Genomic DNA, 20,069 nt, shown 5'->3' on the forward strand with positions numbered 1-20,069 from the left:
TGACTGTCGTTTTCAATACTTTATTTTGGTTAATTATAATGATTTTCTGTTTACATTTAATGAGAACATAAAATGTAATTTCTTAGAAGATTAGGATATTATATAAGAGGATGAGACCAGGATCACCAGATAATTTCACTGGCTTTTATGCAGGTCCCATGTGTTTTTTTAAAAAACCATGTGTTCTGACCATACATGAGGGAGAAAACATTGACAGATCAATAAATCAAGAGGTTTACACTTAGCTCAGCTGTTCCTTCACCATGATGCACCAAAAGCAGCTCCTGTACTACTGTAGATGAGACTCCAATCCCTCTAATTATCTCCTGCACTAAAAATGGTAAATGGATTGTACTTGTATAGTGCTTTATCTAGTCCAGGGACCCCAAAGCCCTACACACTGCATTCAATCATTCACATACACATTCAAACACTGATGACGGTGAGCTACAATATTATAATATAACTGCTGAAGAAGACACGAAGGTACAAGTTGTACTCCAACCCAAAGCTCCATGGGTTTGGAGTCAGAGATTGACCCCAAAACCAGGTGGAAAAATTCCCCTTTTCACTGATTGGAAACCCTTTACTCAGACATAAAGGAGGTGAGGCTCATACTGGATGCTTAACACAATAGCTGCAAACTGCTTTACTGCCTGCTGAAGGTCATGGCTTAAGATGCCAACATAAATATGTTATTTGCAAAAAGCAAAAATGAAGCCCCATGGTCCCCAAACCAGATGCCCTACTTTCTACAACCCGACCTGTGCCGAGGATGTAAACACAACTTTCACTGTGGCTGTTTGAGTAAAACCATCTCTGGCACCCTATTCTCCTGCTGTACCCCGCCACCACCAGAAAATGCCTCGGGGGACACGGCCATAAGCTTTCTCCAAATCCCAAGAGCACATGTGGACTGAACAACCACACACCCTTGACTCCCTCAGCAGTTCCATGGGGGTAAAAATCTGGACTGCTGTTCCACGACCAAAACAAAAGCAAAACTGCTCTTCTTGGATTTGGGGTTCTTCAGTCATCAGAGACACCTTCCCAATATTTTGTAGTAAACTTTCCCAGAGGCGGTGAGAATTGTTCTCCCTCAATAGTTGGAACAGACTTTCCAGTCCCCTTTCATAAAGATGGCTACTTCAGAGCTTTTGGAATCTATCATTAATTTATTCAATATTGGGCTAGAACAAATTATATTTAGTTTAAGTTTGTGTTTGTTGAACGTCTTCTACATTCTGGGAACTAAACACAAGCAACCTGGTTTAATGACCCACTGACCCAAACATAAAATGTTAATTGTGTACTGTTCATTTTGTCTGACAAAGCACAAGGTCTTTATATGTGGCTTCCAATAAAGACACAGATTGCACTCATGAGACAGGTCCTTGAAAAACTTATCATCTCCGGGAGATTCTCGCTCAGCCCTAATAACAAGCATGGCATAATTTTTCTCCTGTGCATCTGTTCTGGGCTGCAGGCGGAGATGTGCAAACACCCAAACTGAACACACATAGAGAGACAACAATAAAAAGGTCCCTTTTGTCTGCTCAACACTGATGAAAAGCTACCCACTGCGTACTTCAATCACATCCAAAAATGAGTTGAAAACATGCTGCAACCTCGACAGCGTCATTAAGCCTGTCAGTCAGTTCCATGGAGAGTGGGGAAGGGAAAAAACGCCAGAGGCCATATTTGGTGTGGTGGGCAGCCCTGAACGAGACCCAGAGGAACCAGGAGTCCCTCCTGTGCTAGATGTTGGATTGGTCTGACAACGGCATAATGAAGCTATATGATTATGGATTCTGCTTTGCATATCCATAAAACCCCCCAAATGCCAAACATCCAGACTGAGAAATCATGCATGTTTGAATGGCGTACAGTGAATAATAAGCATTATCATGTGAGAAATGATAGCTGAAATCCCATCATATATGTTCCCACGCATTAACAAGCCGGCTGTGCACACACAGCTGCATATCCTTGGTCAGACAGACACACAACACATCGAGCAAGATAAGCCTCTGCGCGCAGTTGGAGGCTGCTGCGTGATTGGCCTCTGTGGAGCTACTGCTTCTCTCATCATTAACTCTTCAGAGGATCACACTGCTCTAATCACGCTAAGCCTCTCTGAATGGCGATGAAGTCAAAAACGTGCCTATACACTTATTCACAGATGTCCTGCTTATTACGTCTGCAGCACACTCACGCATGTGCGTGATGGCCTCTTCATCTCCACAATCACAGCGACGTGAGCAGCTGTGTGCAGCCTGTAAAAGCAGGTCTGATAGCAATCACAATACGAACCAATTATGGCCAATTTGCAAGGAATTAAAAAATCTAAGAGTCACTTCTGCAGATAATTGTGGAAACAATATGTTCTCTTTTTTTTTTTTGCTACAACCCAGAGTTGAGATTTTCAGTTTAATTAAATCGGTAAGAGATCTCAAATGTGTCACATCACCTTTCAGCTGACAAAATGTTTCTTTATCCGAACCATCTCTGACTGATACCAGGCACACTTTCCTGCTGCTTTTAACAGGTGTGTAGCACTTTTCTAACCCAGGATAAGTAACATTTTTATCACTGGAGATGGTTGGCTTCTTTTTCCTTGATAACATTTATTTAGTTAAATATAATTTCATATAAAGGAAATATTATTTTTCCCATAATTGGCACCCAAAAAAGTATCTATAAAATTACTTTCCTTTCAAGGCTGTGTTCAATGTTGTGCCTGTTACTTTTGAACTTCTTTCTGTCAAGTTTTTCTTTTATTCAACTTTTCATTAATGCCAGTTTCTTCAGCAGTGTCCTTGGATGGTCTGTTTGCCTTGTACAAGGACAACTGTAAAGTCAGCAGTTCTGCGTATAGGATTGTGGGGCCTACTCAACCAGACTGACCATTTAAGGCTGTGGTCTCAAACTCCAACCCTCAATGCCCTGAAACTCTTAGACAATTCTCTGCTTCAGCACACCTGGCTCCATTATTGGTTCATTAGCAGAGCTTTGTAGAGCTACACTGCATGCTAGAAAGGCAGTTTTGCCACTTAACTCAAGTGTGTAGGACAAGGGACACATCTAAAAGTTGCAGGAGAAAGGCAGTTTGAGAGCACTGCTCTCAAACTTTTTTGAGATTTTGAGAAATTAAAATGTTGGTTACACACTTATCGTTAAACATTACAGAAATGCATGCCCACATATACCACAGCATAGTAAATCCACGAGTTTCCCTTTTTCATCTGAATAGCTGAAACAAAAAACTTTTTGATAAGCTGTGAGCCTTTGACAAAGATGTCATCTATGTGTGTTCATTACTAAAAGTCAGAAAATGACTTCAAGAAAATAACTACTCACCTAAACTCATGCTTATGTACAGTCAGAGCAATAAAAACTGAAATAAGTGGGAATGTAGCATGAAAGGCTGGATGACAGAGGGGCTGGGCTGTGGGATATTTCCACCAATCACTTAATGACAGCAGGGTAAACCCTGGACAGATAACCAGACCATCACAGGGCAACAGAAAGGCACAAAGGACAACCATAAATGCAACACACATCTAGTGGTAAATTAAAAAGACCGACTAATTTACCATGCATGTCTTTGAACTATGGAAAGGAACCCACATATGCATGGGACTAAGATTTGAAACAATGACCTTCTTGTTGCAAGGCAACAGAAACTGTCCCAGTTGTCCTTGTCTGCAAAATTTACCATATTTTTATAACCGTTAAGATTATTCCCCATGGTAACACACAGCAATGTTTTAGCTAGTAAAACTGATATACAATTGCTAAATGGCATTCTTTCCCTTTATGGGACTTGTGTATATTTGTGTACATGGGACCTCAAGAGAAATACCCAAGTCTTGCCACAAGCCCAAAGCCACTGGGTACGAATAAATCTGCTGCCAGCGCCTAAAACACCAGCTAAAGTCCAAAATGAGAAGGGCTACAATGAAATGTACGAGTGCACTGTTTAGCTTTGAGCCCTACTAAATATTTTACAACACTGACTTCACTTGATCTCTTTCTATGTTTCAGTCAGCAAATTGAAGTTTTTTTTTTTTTTTTTTCTAAGGCTGAAGTGTAGCCAGTCGGTCTTGACAGTTATTTAGAGAGCATAGTGTGTGCTGGAAGGTCAAGTATAGGCAGAACCCGCAGGCCTCCGTCCCTTCCTAAGATCGAGTGCTTTCATTTCACTCACTTGGGGCCTCGTATTTCTCTCCATTTTATTGCTTTCTCCTAGAGCTGCGCACAAAGAAACATTCCACCTCCTTCACACAGACACAGGGCTTCCATCCAAGAAAGACCGGGGAACGTCTGGATACCGTGCCACAAGGACAAGAATGCTGACACTGCTGTAACGCCGGACAAAAGCTGCAGATGAGGGGGGGAGCTGAGACGAAGTTTGAAAGGGAGAAAATCTCAGTGTACTGGAGCAGCTAGGAGGCCTGAGCTGAGCTAAACCAAGGAGCTGTAATCTCCATTTTTGGCATGGTGTCAGAGAGTCATGCAAAATACCATTTCTTCACTCTGCAAAAATGTAGCCTCCAACCTAAAGTGTGCACAAGCTATATGTAATGCAGACATTGAATGCTTGGTGCTATGATGACCTCTCCTTTCATGGGAGACTTCATGTTACCTTGTAATAGAAAAAAAAAACTTTTCCAAAACACTAGCCGTACCATCTGACTTTCAGCTTATCTGTAAGGACAAGCTCTCCTGCACCTCACAGATGGTTGAGTACTGACGGCTCATTTGATCCCTGTCTTTGACTTTGCTTTTTTATCTTGAGGAGTAAAGCACGGAAGGGTAGGGACATCGCTGCTTAATGTAAACCTCTAGTAGAACAAGATGAAAGGAAAAACTATATTCCCACAAGAGAAAGTAAAAACACACACTTCTTTCTTTCCTCCACTGCACAAGGTGTCAGGACACACAGCCAACTTTTCACATATAAACTATTGCATCTAACAAGATTTATAAACACATAACCCTCTCATCCATTAGATAATGTCTGACTTACTTTGTCTGAAGGGCATGTATAATAAATTTTACAACTGTTCCTTTTCAGTTGCGTGTAATTCAGAGTTAAGAAATAATTGAAAATGAAGGTAAGGAGCCAAAAGTTGTCCAGAGTGATGATGTTATGTATGGGACACTGAAATGGGAGCATCTGTGCTTCACACAATGGTCACCAAATATAAAAGAAACAATAGAAAAATCTGCTGCTCCTATTTGATTTCAGCAGACGATGATTTATAAGCCTATTTCTACCAGTGAGGAGGAGGAATTCAAGAGAAATGTTGTCTGACAGGCAATAGCTTGGTGAGAAATAAACTTGCATCTTATGCTCAGACATTTAGAAGGCAAGTTTGGATTGCCTGTGGCAAGTTTGGATTGCCTGTAATTCATCACCGTAGTAAAGGAGGACTTGTGACACAAGCTGAAATTCAAACAAAAAATACAAAAACTGTTTTTGATGCTTAAAGAAAAAAAAAAGTCACCACCTTCACCCTCAGTAAATCTAAATCCTGGTTCCTATGTTGCCTATTAGAAGCCATATATCCATGATTCCACATATAATTGTTAGAATATTTTTTTTAGTTTTGTTGAGAAAACAATCCACCTTCACTTTAAAACAGCATCAGCCAAACTCTGCAGTAAAATACTATACATCATTCATAGATAGTGTTTCTGTTAAATGTTTTTTTGTGTGTGTGTGTGTGTCAGGAAAGTGCATCATAGTTATCTGCTTTACAAACTGTGTGAGGGCTGTTTGTTATTTCTTACTGTCAAGACTGTTTTTTTTTTTTTTGCTGAAAAAGGATCAAATTTAGCTTTAATTTTAACTTGCCATTGCAGTGCCATAAATAATGTAAAGAATCAAGTGACTTTACATAGATAGAATAATTAGAAGTGGAGTCGAGATATTATTGAATCCTAACTTTCAATAATATTTTGAAATACCAACAGCTTTGGATATCTATAAGAAGATACATCCCCATATGCACGAATCGATAATCATTTCCCTCAGGTGTACAAACTAATTCAGGACCCTGATTGTTTCAGTAAATTTGGTTGGACCACTGCCTGGTGGAGGGGGGATCCCTGGTCCTCATCACTTGCTCTGGCTGACCTCTGACCTCCAGCCCTAATCATCAATTAACATGCAGTCTTTCCTGCACACTGATGCAAGGCAAAGAGTACCACGTTAGAATGTAAACTAAACAAGTAAAAGAACAAACAAATACCTGCTCCACAGGATATTCTTTAAATGCAAATGTACACGAATCTGTTGTTGCAAGCTGGTATGCGAGATGAGGGCAGCTGTGCGGGGAGTTGCCTTGAACTGTAAGCCTTTCCCTTGTCACAATAATGTCTTTTTACTACAGAGCTGCTGACATGATTCATGAGCCAGTGGAGTTGATGTGGTTTTGTTTTGATGAAATCCCCTCAGTCCACTTAATATAGGTTTCTGTGTTTTGGCCTGCTTTTCATCTTACTGGTACTAAGGAGCCATTTCACACTGCTGGGTTAGAAGTAGGTCTTATTGTAGCTAAAAAGCAAGCCCGTGTCCAACCTTTGGACAGTATTACACAGTAGATATAATTTTAAAAGCACACACGCACGTTCACTAAACACAAGCACACATTTAATCTCTCTTTTTTTTTTCCTTACTTCATAACTACTTCCAGTGGACCTTCCCCTCTCCTTCTGCTCCCATTTTTCCCAACTACCTCTCTTTACTTCTCCTTCATTAAAATGGACTTCCTAAAGCCTCCATTCGTCTTGCTGACAGCTCAGCGATCGATCGGGCAAGCGAAAGGGATGCAGTTCCAGAGCTTTAAATGGCTCTGTGGCCAGTCTGATCAAGGGCTGGACTGGACTCAGCTTGGATGGGGGGAAGAGGAGCAGGGAGTGACAGATTTAACCAGAAGGTCTGCCCCTTGTGTGGCCCCTGATTTTATTAAATTTTTTTTTTTTTGCTCAGTGGTGACTAACAGTCTGGCCTTCTCGCAGAGATCAGAATTTACATGAAAATGACTCACCATCTCTGTAATACGGATTACGCTGATGAGATCAGATAACAAATTAATCAAGCGGACCTAACAAACACATTATCCTGCCTCTGTGGAACACTTGCAAGCTCTCCATGAGAACAACAGGAAAAAAAACAATGTTATCCACAATAATTGGCACCTCTGATAAAGATTTAGTGGGGAGAAAATGTAAATAAATGAGTCCTTTGTTGCTATAGCGTAATCTCACAATGAAAATGTTAGAAACATTCCAACAATAAGACATTTTTGCAAAATTACTGGTGACAATTAATATTTTTAAGCTGATCAGACTGTCTAGGATGATGATGGTAGAGATGGAAATCAAAATCCCCACAGATCACCATTAAACACTCAGAGAAAACAGTCATCTCGTGATCTCCATATCAATCACTAAATGCCAACAAGAAATAAAACTTTGTTTGGACGGTGCTACATTCCATTGGAACTTTCAGTGGGATTGGTTTTTTGGGCATATCGGACCTATTTGAGCTTTTCAGGAATAAACACTCCGGGTGGGTTTGGAATAATTCAAATAGATATTTGTTCAAATGGTATCTCACTGTTAACTACAGTAGAAAATCTGGGCTAGTTTATTTTCCAAAGGCCAAGGAAACATTGTTGGAGTGCATGGAATCAAATTCTTTAAAAAATGTTTTTTTTTAAAAGTTAGAACATTTAAATAAAAAAACAAAATTCCACAAAACTGAACATCTGACTGAATACATTTTCTAAAATTTTCAGTATGTGCCACATCAATAAGTGAACTTTAATGCTTTTAAACATCTTTCCCAGGGATACCAATAACTGTAAAAGGCGGTGTGAAATATTGGTGAATGGAGGCTCAAGTACTTTGATAGCTTCACATGCAATTCCCTTCAATCAAAGCTTGTGAAGCAACGTTCCACTGGCTGGCTCCATCTCTTATCTCCCACCTATTATCTAGAGAAGATAGGTTGGCACATTCCGACTTCAAACTTCTCTCCATTTGACATCAAATCTTTCTGCCAAGATTAATGATTGAACATTTGATTTTCAAAGTGATTAGAATTTCCCTGCGGTGCAATGAAAACCTCAAGGAAGCACAAACCTTTGATGAACACAATCTAAATATGCCCCGGCTGACATTTCTAATCATATAGGACATCAAAACAGATCAGAAAGGAAGGGAATCTCATGTAACCAGACCATGTGACTTATTTATCTAATCTAACCCAGGATAGTGCTATTCATTTGGGCAGCAAATATGACAAAGGCAGAATAAAGGTAATATTCGAGGTGAATTACCTTATTTCCTAGGGATCTAGTAAATACAGCCTGCTGCAGCATTTGGTTAAAGGTGCACAGAAAAATTGGCTAGTTACCAGAATCTATTTTCAGCTTTATCAGCAGTAAATTGTGACTGAATGGTAAACTCGATGCGTCACAGTAAGTTTATCAGGGTCTGCTACAAACAACAGCTCTCTTCAGAGTGAATGGAAGTAAAACAAAACTATTTTTTATTACATATTTATTACATCTTTTGTTCATTCAGGGCACAAGAATGAAACTTAAAGCAGACAACCACAAGGCTGAATATTTACCTTCCTAAGTATTGTCTGTATCTTATTGTATAATAGTCGTGAAGGATAGTCAGAAACTGCCAAAATCTATTTAAAATAAAACTGATATCAAAGTTTGTCCCAAAATTCTGATTGATGCATCTGTTGTAATATAAAGCATCACTAGAAGCTGCTTGTTCATTGACATCCATAATCAGATATCCAAGAGTTCAATACATTGACTTTTTGGAATCAATGTATCGATCCAAGAAGTAAAAGCAAATAATCATTCAAGCATGGTTTGTGTCCGTTTTACTAATGATATCTTTACCAACGTGTTTTGGCATGGCCATTTTATCAAAATTAAAGCCAAATTAAAAAGTACTCAAAAGTATAGATCGAGAAAATGAAATTAAATGCAAAGTATAAATGGAGTATGTGGGGTAGGTAAAATGGGAGATGAGATAACAAAGGAAGTGAAAGTGATGTGGAATAGTGGACATACAGAACATCGGATGCAGCAGAAGGAGAGAGAGAGAGAGAGAGAAGAGCCAGCAGAAAGCAGTAGTCGATATAACGGCAGCCATTCATCTCTCTGACAACCTTCCAAGTGCTCTGCTGGGGGAGACACAAAGCTGCGTCACCTTGAATGCAGCTAATGCACAGCAATGCAAGCATAACATGCTTATATGCATACACGAACAGTGACAAAGGAAATGTTTGTTTGTCAACCCTGAATTTGGTCAATATGCACAAAGACAAGTGAGTGCATCATTAAACTGCAAGCTGCACAAGCCTAAATCTCAGAAGCACTTAGAAAACAGCTATAGAGTGTAAAGCCGTTCTAAATTTCTCCTTGTGTTTTACAACCCTACCCCCTCGTGAAAAAACATACAAAAAATACGTCCTCCATATGTGTTTGCACAGGCAAACGTTCCAAGACAAACATGCGCATTAAACGGACATGACACATTCACATGACACTGGAATATGGGAACGCAGATGTGTGCTCAGAAGAAAAACACACTTACACACACACAATCCCTGTTTCCCAGTTCTGGTCATGGCCCATTGGCTGACGCCTGCCGTCCATCTCTCATGATTCATGGCTTTGCAGGCTGCTGTGGAGCAGTTCTGAACCATTGGGCTGAGGAAAGCCTGCGTGCCATTAAGGCGCAGCGGGCTGGACATGCTGCCGGAGCTGCTGCACTAAAGCAAGCTCTTCAAGCTCTTGCTCTTCAAACTAGCACCAGAAGAGGTAAGGAAGCAGGTACAGATCATATTGGTTCTGTTGGAAAAGTAATAAAAACACCTGAATGCCCTCACAAACTACCCAACCTTATGAAGTGCACTCTAAGCAAGATATGTGCTGCTTTTTATTTAGTTCGGCATCTATCTCTTCTTGTCCCCCACCCCCACCAGATATTTCAGCTAAATTAGCCCCTCTAATCATTCCAAAAGCCTCCTTTCTAATCACAAAATCAGTGGAGGCTAAAGAAGAGAGACATGGGTGCCAAGTTACACTCCAGCACACCCACCTCTGCCATCCTCAATCAGCGAAACCCCCAGGAGATTCGCCAGAGGCACACGTCCATACACTAATGACTCCTTAATGATCCCCTACTCGGCTGGAGTGCTGACAAACACTGACAAACCCTCACCCTGACAACTGAACACCCACATTTAGCTCCCGACCTCACCCCTTATTTAGAGGCTCATCTTTCAGCCATTGGCCTTATCACACCAGCTACATCCTCGAAGGATCCATGAAGCTAAGCCAAACATCCCCCACCTCCAAAAAAAGGTTTTCCTGTCAGTTTTGTTCCAATTTTCAATATCTTGACCCTTAGATGATAATAATTATTTATCTAAACATAAAGATCTTTTAGCAACAAAGAAAGACAGGATAAAAAGAGTATCTAAATACTAATTTATTAGTGTTGTAGTTTTGACCATCATTTAAGTATTTAAATAATTGAATGCTCACTGTACATGAGCATTTTAATAACATTTTAAAACCAACACAAAATAATTACAAGGTTTACATTTTTATCTGTCTGTAGCATCTTATACAAGAGATTAGTGAGGTTAGTTTGGTTAGTGTTACTGAAACAGCAATATTTTTATGAAAAGGAAAAACAAATCACCTTTTCAATAATCCCTTCAGCCTACCTGTTTTCTATTGAAAGTCTTTCTCTCTCTTGCTTTCTTGCAGTGTGAATGAGACACAGGCCCGTCTTAACATGTTGTCCCGAAAATACATCACTATCAATTTCAAAATAATGGGTAAAGTTTACTGAAATCTTTGCAACATATACAGTGGAACAAAGACAGTTAAGATGAACAAAAGCAAAACTCCAGAAAGCATTTAAGCTTCTCTTTTCTCGGGTTTGAGGTCGGTGGGTGTCATTGCTAGAGAATCTTTTTAGAATCACACATGACATAATTACAGCGTGAACGTCTGCCAGCCCACCTTAGTTTCACCTAAAAAAACTCACCCTAAATTAGGGGTAACCTCCTTCTACCTAACCCTACCATTATAACAAAAAGAAAGTCACAAACAAAAAGGAAGGAGTAAGAGAGCACCCAGAGGAAAGCCCTAGTTAAACAACCTTGTTTCACAATTACAGAGTTTTTGTAAAAATAGTTACTGGCAGGCCCTTGGATGAAGCCAGGTGTTCAAAGTGGGACAAAAACAAAAGCTTTTAAAGTCACACACCTACAAAGAAAAGACGCCGTGTTTATGTTATAGCCGCAGTACACGTGACAGTTGAAAATCTGCAAAAGATATAGCCATAAGTCAGTGAGTCTAACGTACAACACTAACGTCATGCTAGCCCATGACCTCACTGGCTAAGATTTCCAGAGGAGGATTGTGGATGACAGAGCGCTCTCTGTTTGAGCCTCTCCACCACTCTGCCTGCTTCTCTGTTGGCTTTTCTTTTTTTCTTCTCAGCGTTTCATCTTCATAGTGTCCTAGATAGAGTTATAACAATCTATTAGTGTCACAAAGTCCACTGGCCATCTACAGAAAAACGCTCAACACTATGTTTGACTTCTTTGCACAGATGCACACAGAAATAGTCCCAATTACCATGAGACAAATCAAGATCTGACAGAACAAGTGCTGCTTGATTTATAAGAAACAACTTATCTGATATCCTGCTCTATTTCTTGCTCTGATCTTTCCCAATAAACAAGCAATTTTGGTTAGGACATCCAGCGTTTTTGCAGGTTGGCAGTTACATTACTTGGCATTATTTGTACCATCAGTATCTCTCTTGGTGGATCTACAAAAGGAAAGGGCAATGTAAAGTGTGCTATAGGCCAGAGATTCTCAGATATAGACTGAAAACAGAGGCAATGCGGGCCCAGCCCAAATCTTAGGGCACTTTGATGCCCATGATATGGAATACTAAAAATATTCACAGTTAACCAATAAATATATATATATTTTAGGGCCTCAATTAGTCTCATTAAATGTCGGTTAATTTTCTAGTGGACTACTGAAGTTTCATACATTAACCATATGATGCAGAATTTGTTCTGAAAAATGGAAAATAGAAACTGAGAGGAAAAAGGGAAGAAAATAAAGCTAATTGAAGGACTACAGAGCCATCTTTCATATTTTTTATGTTCATGCATGTACACAAATGCACAACATTTGTCAAGGTCAGAAAGTCATGAGGTTTAAGTTAAAATTCCTCTTCTGATCACGCTTTGAATTCAAAAATTACAGTGGTACAAAAACAAGAAACTGTTGTAAGCAGCCATTTGCTTCTCGATTGTGAACAAATCTAATAAACCGCATTTATTCACTAATAGTTGTTCTGGACCTTTGTATTATATAAAAGTCCCATTTGGACCTGATGAGGACCATCCTCCACCTCTTTATATTTAAACCTCTGATCATGCGGCTACTTGACCTCAGTGACTTATCTGGCTTCCATTTAATGATGTCATCACATCCCCAGATGTTAGCAATTGAGTTGATAAGTTCTAATCTGAAGCTTTAATAACATCCGTGTTTTAATTATTGTTTTTTTTTTTTCATTAAACATTGGAGTAAAAAAATGTAGATTAAGGGATATTTATACACAAACACATGAACTGTATAATCTATAAAGAAAACTTATTTATAGTTTTATATCATTTGCATCATACCAGGATGGTCTACTAGGGAACTTTATCATACTAATCACTTTACTGTAAGATTTTCCAAAATACATCCAAAAACTTAGTCATTGTAGTGAACTCAACGTTATAATTCACAAAAGACTGAAATTGTTGCTTTTTGAAAATTTATACATCATGAGTCCGTTGGATCTTCTCAAAGCTCGTAGACCGTAGACTACACATGGGAAATCCCGTCAGAAACAACATCCTGTCCCAGGGCCCCTAGGAAGTGACCTCAGCTTCAGAGAGGCCAGATAAAAAAGTCCACATCAGAAACACAAAAACACCCGGCTGGCCGTAATGAGCTGCGCACCAGGCTCCAGTGTGTTCTGAAGGAGACCAGGTGGTGTGACACACATATGATTCTGATTAGGGGGCCTCGGGATGAACGAGAGCAGAGCCGGGGAGGAAAGTAGGGTGGGCTGTTAGGAGCCAATCACAAGGTTTTGTATATGATGCAACCATTTGTGGAGTTCATTGTCCTCAGCTGGGCCCAGGCATGATGCTGTTCTCACAAGAGAACAGTTTACTTTGAAAATTACTTTGTGTGTAGATGGAGGGGGGACTGGGAGGACAGACGACTTATTGTTTCCCTACAAGAGACAAAATCCAAACATGAACTTCAGAGCTGAATCTTACTAATAAAATGATTTCCATTACAGGTTTATGACATTTTCATGGTACAACAACTTATTTCAATGTAGCTTAATTGATCTTATATGAATTTCTGTGATAAACCAATAAGTGGTAAATAAACAAAGTGGGAGGGAAAAAATGAAGGAAAAGTAGTAAAGATGGTATTGCAGGGGGAAAGCTATGAGAAGTCCCATTCAAAGTTTGCTACAACTTTAGTCTAATGAGATCAAAATTAATCATGTGTGGTGGAAAACTGAAACTCAAAACAAAATCTCACTAGTATTAAACATGGCAGTGGGAGCATCATGTTGTAAGAATCATTTTCTTTAGCAGAAACCCAAGAAGACCCTTTGAGATAAAGGTCGATGTTCACCTTCCCTAAACCTACAGCCGGAACTGCAATAAAACTGTGTAGATTAATTGTAAAAATATAAATATCATTGAGAATCTGATTTGTAGTGAGACTTGAAATTGATCTTCAAAGATAGTTTAACAAAGCTTGAGCTATTTTGCAAGGAAGATTAGAGTCTTTCAGTCTCTTGATCTGCAAAGCAAGTAGAGACATACCCCCAAAGACTTGCAGCGATACCTGCTGTGAAAGGGAGTTCTACAAAGTATTGAGATAAAAAAATAAATCCATGCCACAGTTTCAGATTTATTTGTACGAAACAATGCACACTTTTTCTTTTGGAACACATACACAGTATGCACTACTTTGCGTTTGTTTGTTGCTTAAAACCTCTTCAAAATACATTAATAAATGTAGCTGTTAACGTGACTAAATGTGAAAAGGTTCAAGGGCCATCAATACCTTTGTAAGGGAAAGTTGACCACACAGTCATACTTTTGATCTTTGAAAGTAAGAGACGTCAAAGACACCTCTGTCCTCATTCCTCAATGGTCAGTTCCGTCCTGGTGTATTGTGCTGCACTTGACGTGATTCCTTAAATGCCTCCCGATATGAAGTGACAAAAACAAGCAGGCCTGCCAGTCTGGTAGGAAGGATAAGGAAGGGGAAACAGGAGGCCATTCTTCTCTTTGTGTGACGGGAATTGTGTAGGAACAAGCACCTGTCACCCCACAACAATGACCACAAAGGTCGGGCAGAGAGACAGAGAGAGCTGAGAGACAGAAAGCAGAGAAAGAGGGCAGCACAGGATGAAAAGTGGATCTGGCCGGCCAGATCTTTTCCTTCCTTCCAAATCAAATTATTTCCTGCAAATTACAGTTCAAAAACTGTGAATGCTTGAAGGCCACGCAGTCAGGTATTCATCTGATTAAAATCTGCATTAACAGTTAGCACCGATAATAGCAGCAGCTAAAGCTTCCCATTATCTGAGTCTGTTGCTCAAACTCTTATTTCTCATCCACCATCCCCTCTATGTATGCTCTGCACCAATTTCACACTCATTTTTTTCCTGAAGTGACAAAGAGCAGCCGCATTTCTGTGTCCTTCATATTTACCCTTCACGTGTCCTCCAAACCAGGAGAACAGAGGAATTTCAAGGCACAGCACAATCCTGCATTTTCAATATGAGACTCAAGGAAAGAAAAAAAGAATCCACCTCAATTTATTATCCTCTGCAGTGACAGTTGGCCTGCTCTACTCATTTCAGGGTCGCTGTAACACTACTTACCTCTCTGTCCTTTAACTTCATGGCCAGTACCAGCTGGTTGCGATGGTTGGTTAATGCTTCACGATAGTTCCCCTTGGAGAAGAATGCAGAGCCCAGATTCCCATGAGCACGGCATTCCCCAGTTTGGTCACCTGAAGAGGTAGAACAAAAGACTTGAAACACAACAACAGACACCCTGACACACACCATAACTATCTGCTGGACACAATTAGAAATCAAGTGGTGTTTATTTCATATCAGCCTTCTGTGTAATGAAATACATGTATTGCCACTTGCATGCCACTGCACCCTTAAAAGGTAAAGTGGCCGTTCTGCGTTCTTCCCTGCAAGAACAGCTTCTCTGACAGCTGGTAGTGCTGATCTTAAAGCTCCGGAGGGCAAAAGGGGAAAGCCTTATTATTTCTGTCTGACAGCGAGGCCTCACAGTAAGGGCCAAAGTAAAGCTCAAGTCTCTGCGCTCCATCTGAGAACCTCCGCTTCTTATCTCCAGCTGCTCTGCCCACTCATGTGTCAAACGTGTGGGGGTGAGACGAGTGGAGCCAGTCAGTGCTGCTCTTTTTTTTTTTTTGCTTAATGTTTTTTTTTCCCATTCTGTAAAGTTTCCACAGCAAGTGGAATTTTTTTTCTTTTAAAGAATTGTTAAATCACCTTAAACACTTGAGAAAGTTGAAAATAAGCCTCACTACAAGATTTACTCAAAATTATGCTATAATTCATTGAGATAAATGAGAGAAGAGGCAGCAGCTAAGCTAGTGGTCTGTTTTTAGCTTAAAGCTAATGTTAGCTTAAACATGTTAGCATATGAATGTGCTAACATTTTTAAAAAGTAGGATGAAGTCATTTGGTAATTAATTGGTTTACAGTTAGCTAACAGGATTTTGCAGTGAGCAGAAATGTTGTAATCTAAACAAAGGCTCAAAATGAATCACATTTATTACTGAGAAAGTCAACTAACAGGCAAGAGTGACCTGAAATCACTGCAGTTACCCTGTTTATCCACCTCATCATCAGTAAAGTTGAGTCATGTTAGGCAGTGTCACATCAATGTTACATAAATGTAATCAATTCTCAATATTAGAGGTTGGTCAAGAAATAGAGTGGTTATCGGAATCAAAACATTTTCAGGTCTACTGGTTCTGACTGCGACTGGTCAGAACCAGTAACCACAGTAACCACTCCCAAACCGGAGACTTGTTGTCAGAATTAGCTATTTTCACTAAGTCAAACTAATAATAGAAAAAAAGAGACGTAGAAAGTCATGTTGGAGGTGCTTGTGCTGTGCTTCATTCAAGCTGCATGACAGCTAGAGACAACAAGACCTTTAGTACACAACTGGAAGTTTGAATGGAGCAGAAAAAAGCTGCAACTTTTAAAGCTTTCAACCTCTGTTGGAACACGACATGATTTGGAAATGTTGACTCAAAGAAGAGAATTTAGAGTTGGCAAAAAAAATACTATTGTCTAGTTAAAAGTTTTACAAAAACCAAAGGCTGGATATTCGCCACAAGCTTTTAAACAGTAGCAAAGTAGTTATTGACTAGAACAAAATGGAATTTATCTAAATTTAGCAACATACAAGCTGTACAACTTTACTTATTAATACTGTAGTCACACTCAAAGACAAAAAATGATACAGGGACACTGCATAAAAGTTAGCTAAAAATTGCATTAGTACTCAGAAATAGTCCCAGAATTACAAAAATAGCTTACTGCTTTTATAAATTATCTCTGAACACAGATTTGACAGAGAATGTATCTGTGAAAATTAGTTTGTATAACATTTCATATAATTTAAAAGGGCACAGTCATATATCAGTACCTATGGATGACATCCAAGAAAAAAATGTCCTGCTTGTTGCCACACATTAAACTCTACTGAAGAACAACAAAAAGAGACAAATGAATATTGAAAGTTAACTCATTTATCAGATCAGATCAAGATAAATTTGGGTTCACTTTGCCAGGTAGGTACCTACCCAAGATCTCTCATGATTGCACAACGATGACAGAAAAGACTGGAGGTAGGACTTTAATACATGACCATATCTGGATATCTACAAGGCAGAGGCACTTATAAATACATATATATAAATATATATACATATCCCACCTTGATTAGAAAACTTTATGTTAACTACCCAATGACTTTTTCTAAAATTTCCAAACAGTTTTGAGTGAAAAACAAAGTGAGAGCTCTGACATTGCCAGGTTTGCTGAACGACTTCTTACACCTTTGGGGTATTTTAAAGAGAAACTAAGCAAAACACAACCCTTCCAGCAGAAAGCAAAATGTCTTTTGAAGAATGACAGAACATCTCTGAGGAAATATATGCAGCACTGATTTCCTCCATGCTGAGGAACACTCAGTCAGTAATAAAACATGACGATGAAACTATGAAGAATGAGCATTTGAATCTTAATAATGGAAGAAGCGGTGACATTTTGAGTTCATATTATGCAAAGTGTCATTTTGATGTATTCATCAAAACATATCACTTGATTGTTGGAGGGGAAAAAGGGAAGCAATAACAAGGATGTGCAGTAACTGAGAGTTTTTTAAGACTTCAGTGTAAACACCAGTGATGACATATAAAAAAATTGTTGTCATTAGAAGCAAAATATTCTTGTTTATTACAGTATGACATGCATCAAGAAATCCGCTTTTGACCAAAACAATACAACTTTTAGCTTGATCTGGGATTTGGAAACAAAAAATCTGATTTTATTTCAGTCAGTAAATGCCCCTTATGTAATCTACACCCCCGACTCAAAAGCTGGTTGACTTTTATACCTTGTAGTTGTTCAGTGTTTCGTCATTATTACTACTATTATTATATAATATTTATCTTAATATTTTTAAAATTTAAATATTTGTGTCATTACTGCGAATTTCAAAACGTAGCTAACGGAAATAATTGACGCCCGTTCCCAGCTGACATACCTAAGGTCTTGGCCACCTCCAAGTCCTGCTGCATGTATCCGAGGCTCTTCTCTGTGTTGCCCAGGGACCAGTGGGCGCTGCTGAGGGCGGAGAAGACGGAGCCGCGAAGCTTGAGGCTGCACGTTCCTATCTTCAAAGCGGCTTCCAGCACCACCACGGAGGCCGTGTGGTGCCCCGCTGTCAGTAGCTCCTGGCCAATCACAGACACCACCACAAAGGGACTTTTGTCCAGCTTCATCTTTTGAAGCTGCTGATAGGTGGGCTCCAGAGAATCTGTGCAGAGCAAAGACATGTTAGACACAGATTATGAAGGGTCCCAAAGCAAAAAAAAAAAAAAACTAACAAAAAAACCCCATTCTGCTGATATGCTGAGTAACAATAACACGAGGTAGATTATGAGAAATGAGTTGCAGATTTGTACATTCTGTGTAAAGGTGGGATTTATCTCCACTCTGCCCTTACTTTCTTTAAATAACAGCTTTTAGCAGCGTCCTTAATCATAGCCTGTTGCTCGGCTAAGCGACGGCTGTCCTTGACAATTTAACAATAACTCAATGCACTGAATGATCCATTTTTTCATCCTTACTCTTTGACTTGGTCTATCTAAAGCAATTTTCACTGCATAAAATGACAAATGTTTAGACAATTGCTAGCAATCATTCTCACAAACCACGTAACAAGATTGTGCCAATATTTCTTCCTTTTGTCAGGTAAAATGTCTGAGAAAGCTACAGCAGGTTATTCACTTTAAAATGACAGGATGATGGGAAAACAAAAGCAGCTCATGCCAGTATGCAGTGGAGATGTAATGCAGGAGCAAAGACCAAAGGAGATGTACAAGGTGACCTCTGAAGAGGCTGAAAACTCACACAATGACATAAATCAATGGTGGACCTCATGGGATTGGGGATCTAGAGCCTTTTCAGATTATAAAGCCCTGTGGCAGACAGCAACATCGAACGTCCTGACCTGACCAACTGTATGTAGGTCTTTGTGTCTAATGATGCATATGTGCTCCTTTGTGCCTGTATTTCTAGATACAGTACAGACCAAAAGTTTGGACACACCTTTTAATTCAATGAGTTTCCTTTATTTTCATGACTATTGACATTGTAGATTCACACTGAAGGCATCAAAACTATGAATAACACATGTGGAAATATGCACTAAACAAGAAAGTGTAAAACAACTGAAAATACCCCTTATATTCGAGTTTCTTCAAAGTAGCAACCTTTTGCTGTGATTACTGCTTTGCACACACTCTGCATTTTCTTGATGAGCTTCAAGAGGTAGTCACCTGAAATGGTTTTCACTTCATAGGTCAACCTGCCCTGTCAGGTTAATAAGTGGGATTTCTTGCCTTATAAATAGTCATGAAAATAAAGAAAACCCATTGAATTAGAAGGTGTGTCCAAACTTTTGGTCTGTACTGTACATACCAAAAATATTTACATCCCCTAAACCTTTCAACATTTTGCTACATAACCACGAACAGCGTGTTATGTTGGAACACAAAGTAGAACATTACCTTAAAGTGGAATAAATCTAGACATTGTTTTATAAATGTGTCACAAATAAAAATAAAAGTGTTTTATTCGTTGGTACTCGGTCCCCTTTACTCTGATAAGTGAAAACACATTCAGTGAGAACAATAGGTTTTCTAAGTATTTGAGTGTAATTTATTCTCAGTATAAATCCAACTGTTTGTGAAGGCCTTATAGGTTTGTTAGAAAACATTTGTGAATAAACAGCATCACTGAGGGAGGAACACAGCAGATAGAAGCGTGAGAAAGTTGTGGAGAAGGATAAGGCGAGATTTGATTTTAAAACCAAAACTAAGAGTCTAAAGACACGGTGAGAGCTACAATGAAAGGTGGCAAAATGTGTTAGAATGGACCAGGAAAAGCCCAAACATAAATCAAATTGTGGATCTGTGGTAAAGACTAGATAACTGATGAGAACAAATGCTTTCACTCCATCTGGCAGAGACTCGGTACTTTTTCAGTGAACAGAGTAGAAACGTTTTCAGTCACCAAATGTGCAAAGCTGGTAGAAGCACTCGCAGTAGTAA

The 20,069-nt window shown here is 39.3% G+C and overlaps 1 protein-coding gene across 3 annotated transcripts in view; it reads right to left on the reverse strand.

Annotated features, from left to right (window-relative positions):
• ttc28 (tetratricopeptide repeat domain 28) overlaps positions 1-20,069 on the reverse strand; it is a 229,141-nt gene that overhangs the window by 67,916 nt on the left and 141,156 nt on the right. For all 3 annotated transcript variants that reach the window (XM_023343547.1, XM_023343546.1, XM_023343548.1), the window contains 2 exons: positions 17,999-18,271; positions 15,058-15,188 (listed from right to left, as the gene is read on the reverse strand). In XM_023343547.1, coding sequence (XP_023199315.1) covers positions 15,058-15,188; positions 17,999-18,271 — 404 coding nt within the window. The remainder of the gene's footprint in view (positions 1-15,057; positions 15,189-17,998; positions 18,272-20,069) is intronic.

This window comes from Xiphophorus maculatus, chromosome 12 (assembly GCF_002775205.1).
Source record: "Xiphophorus maculatus strain JP 163 A chromosome 12, X_maculatus-5.0-male, whole genome shotgun sequence".
In the NCBI taxonomy this organism is placed as follows: Eukaryota; Metazoa; Chordata; class Actinopteri; order Cyprinodontiformes; family Poeciliidae; genus Xiphophorus; species Xiphophorus maculatus.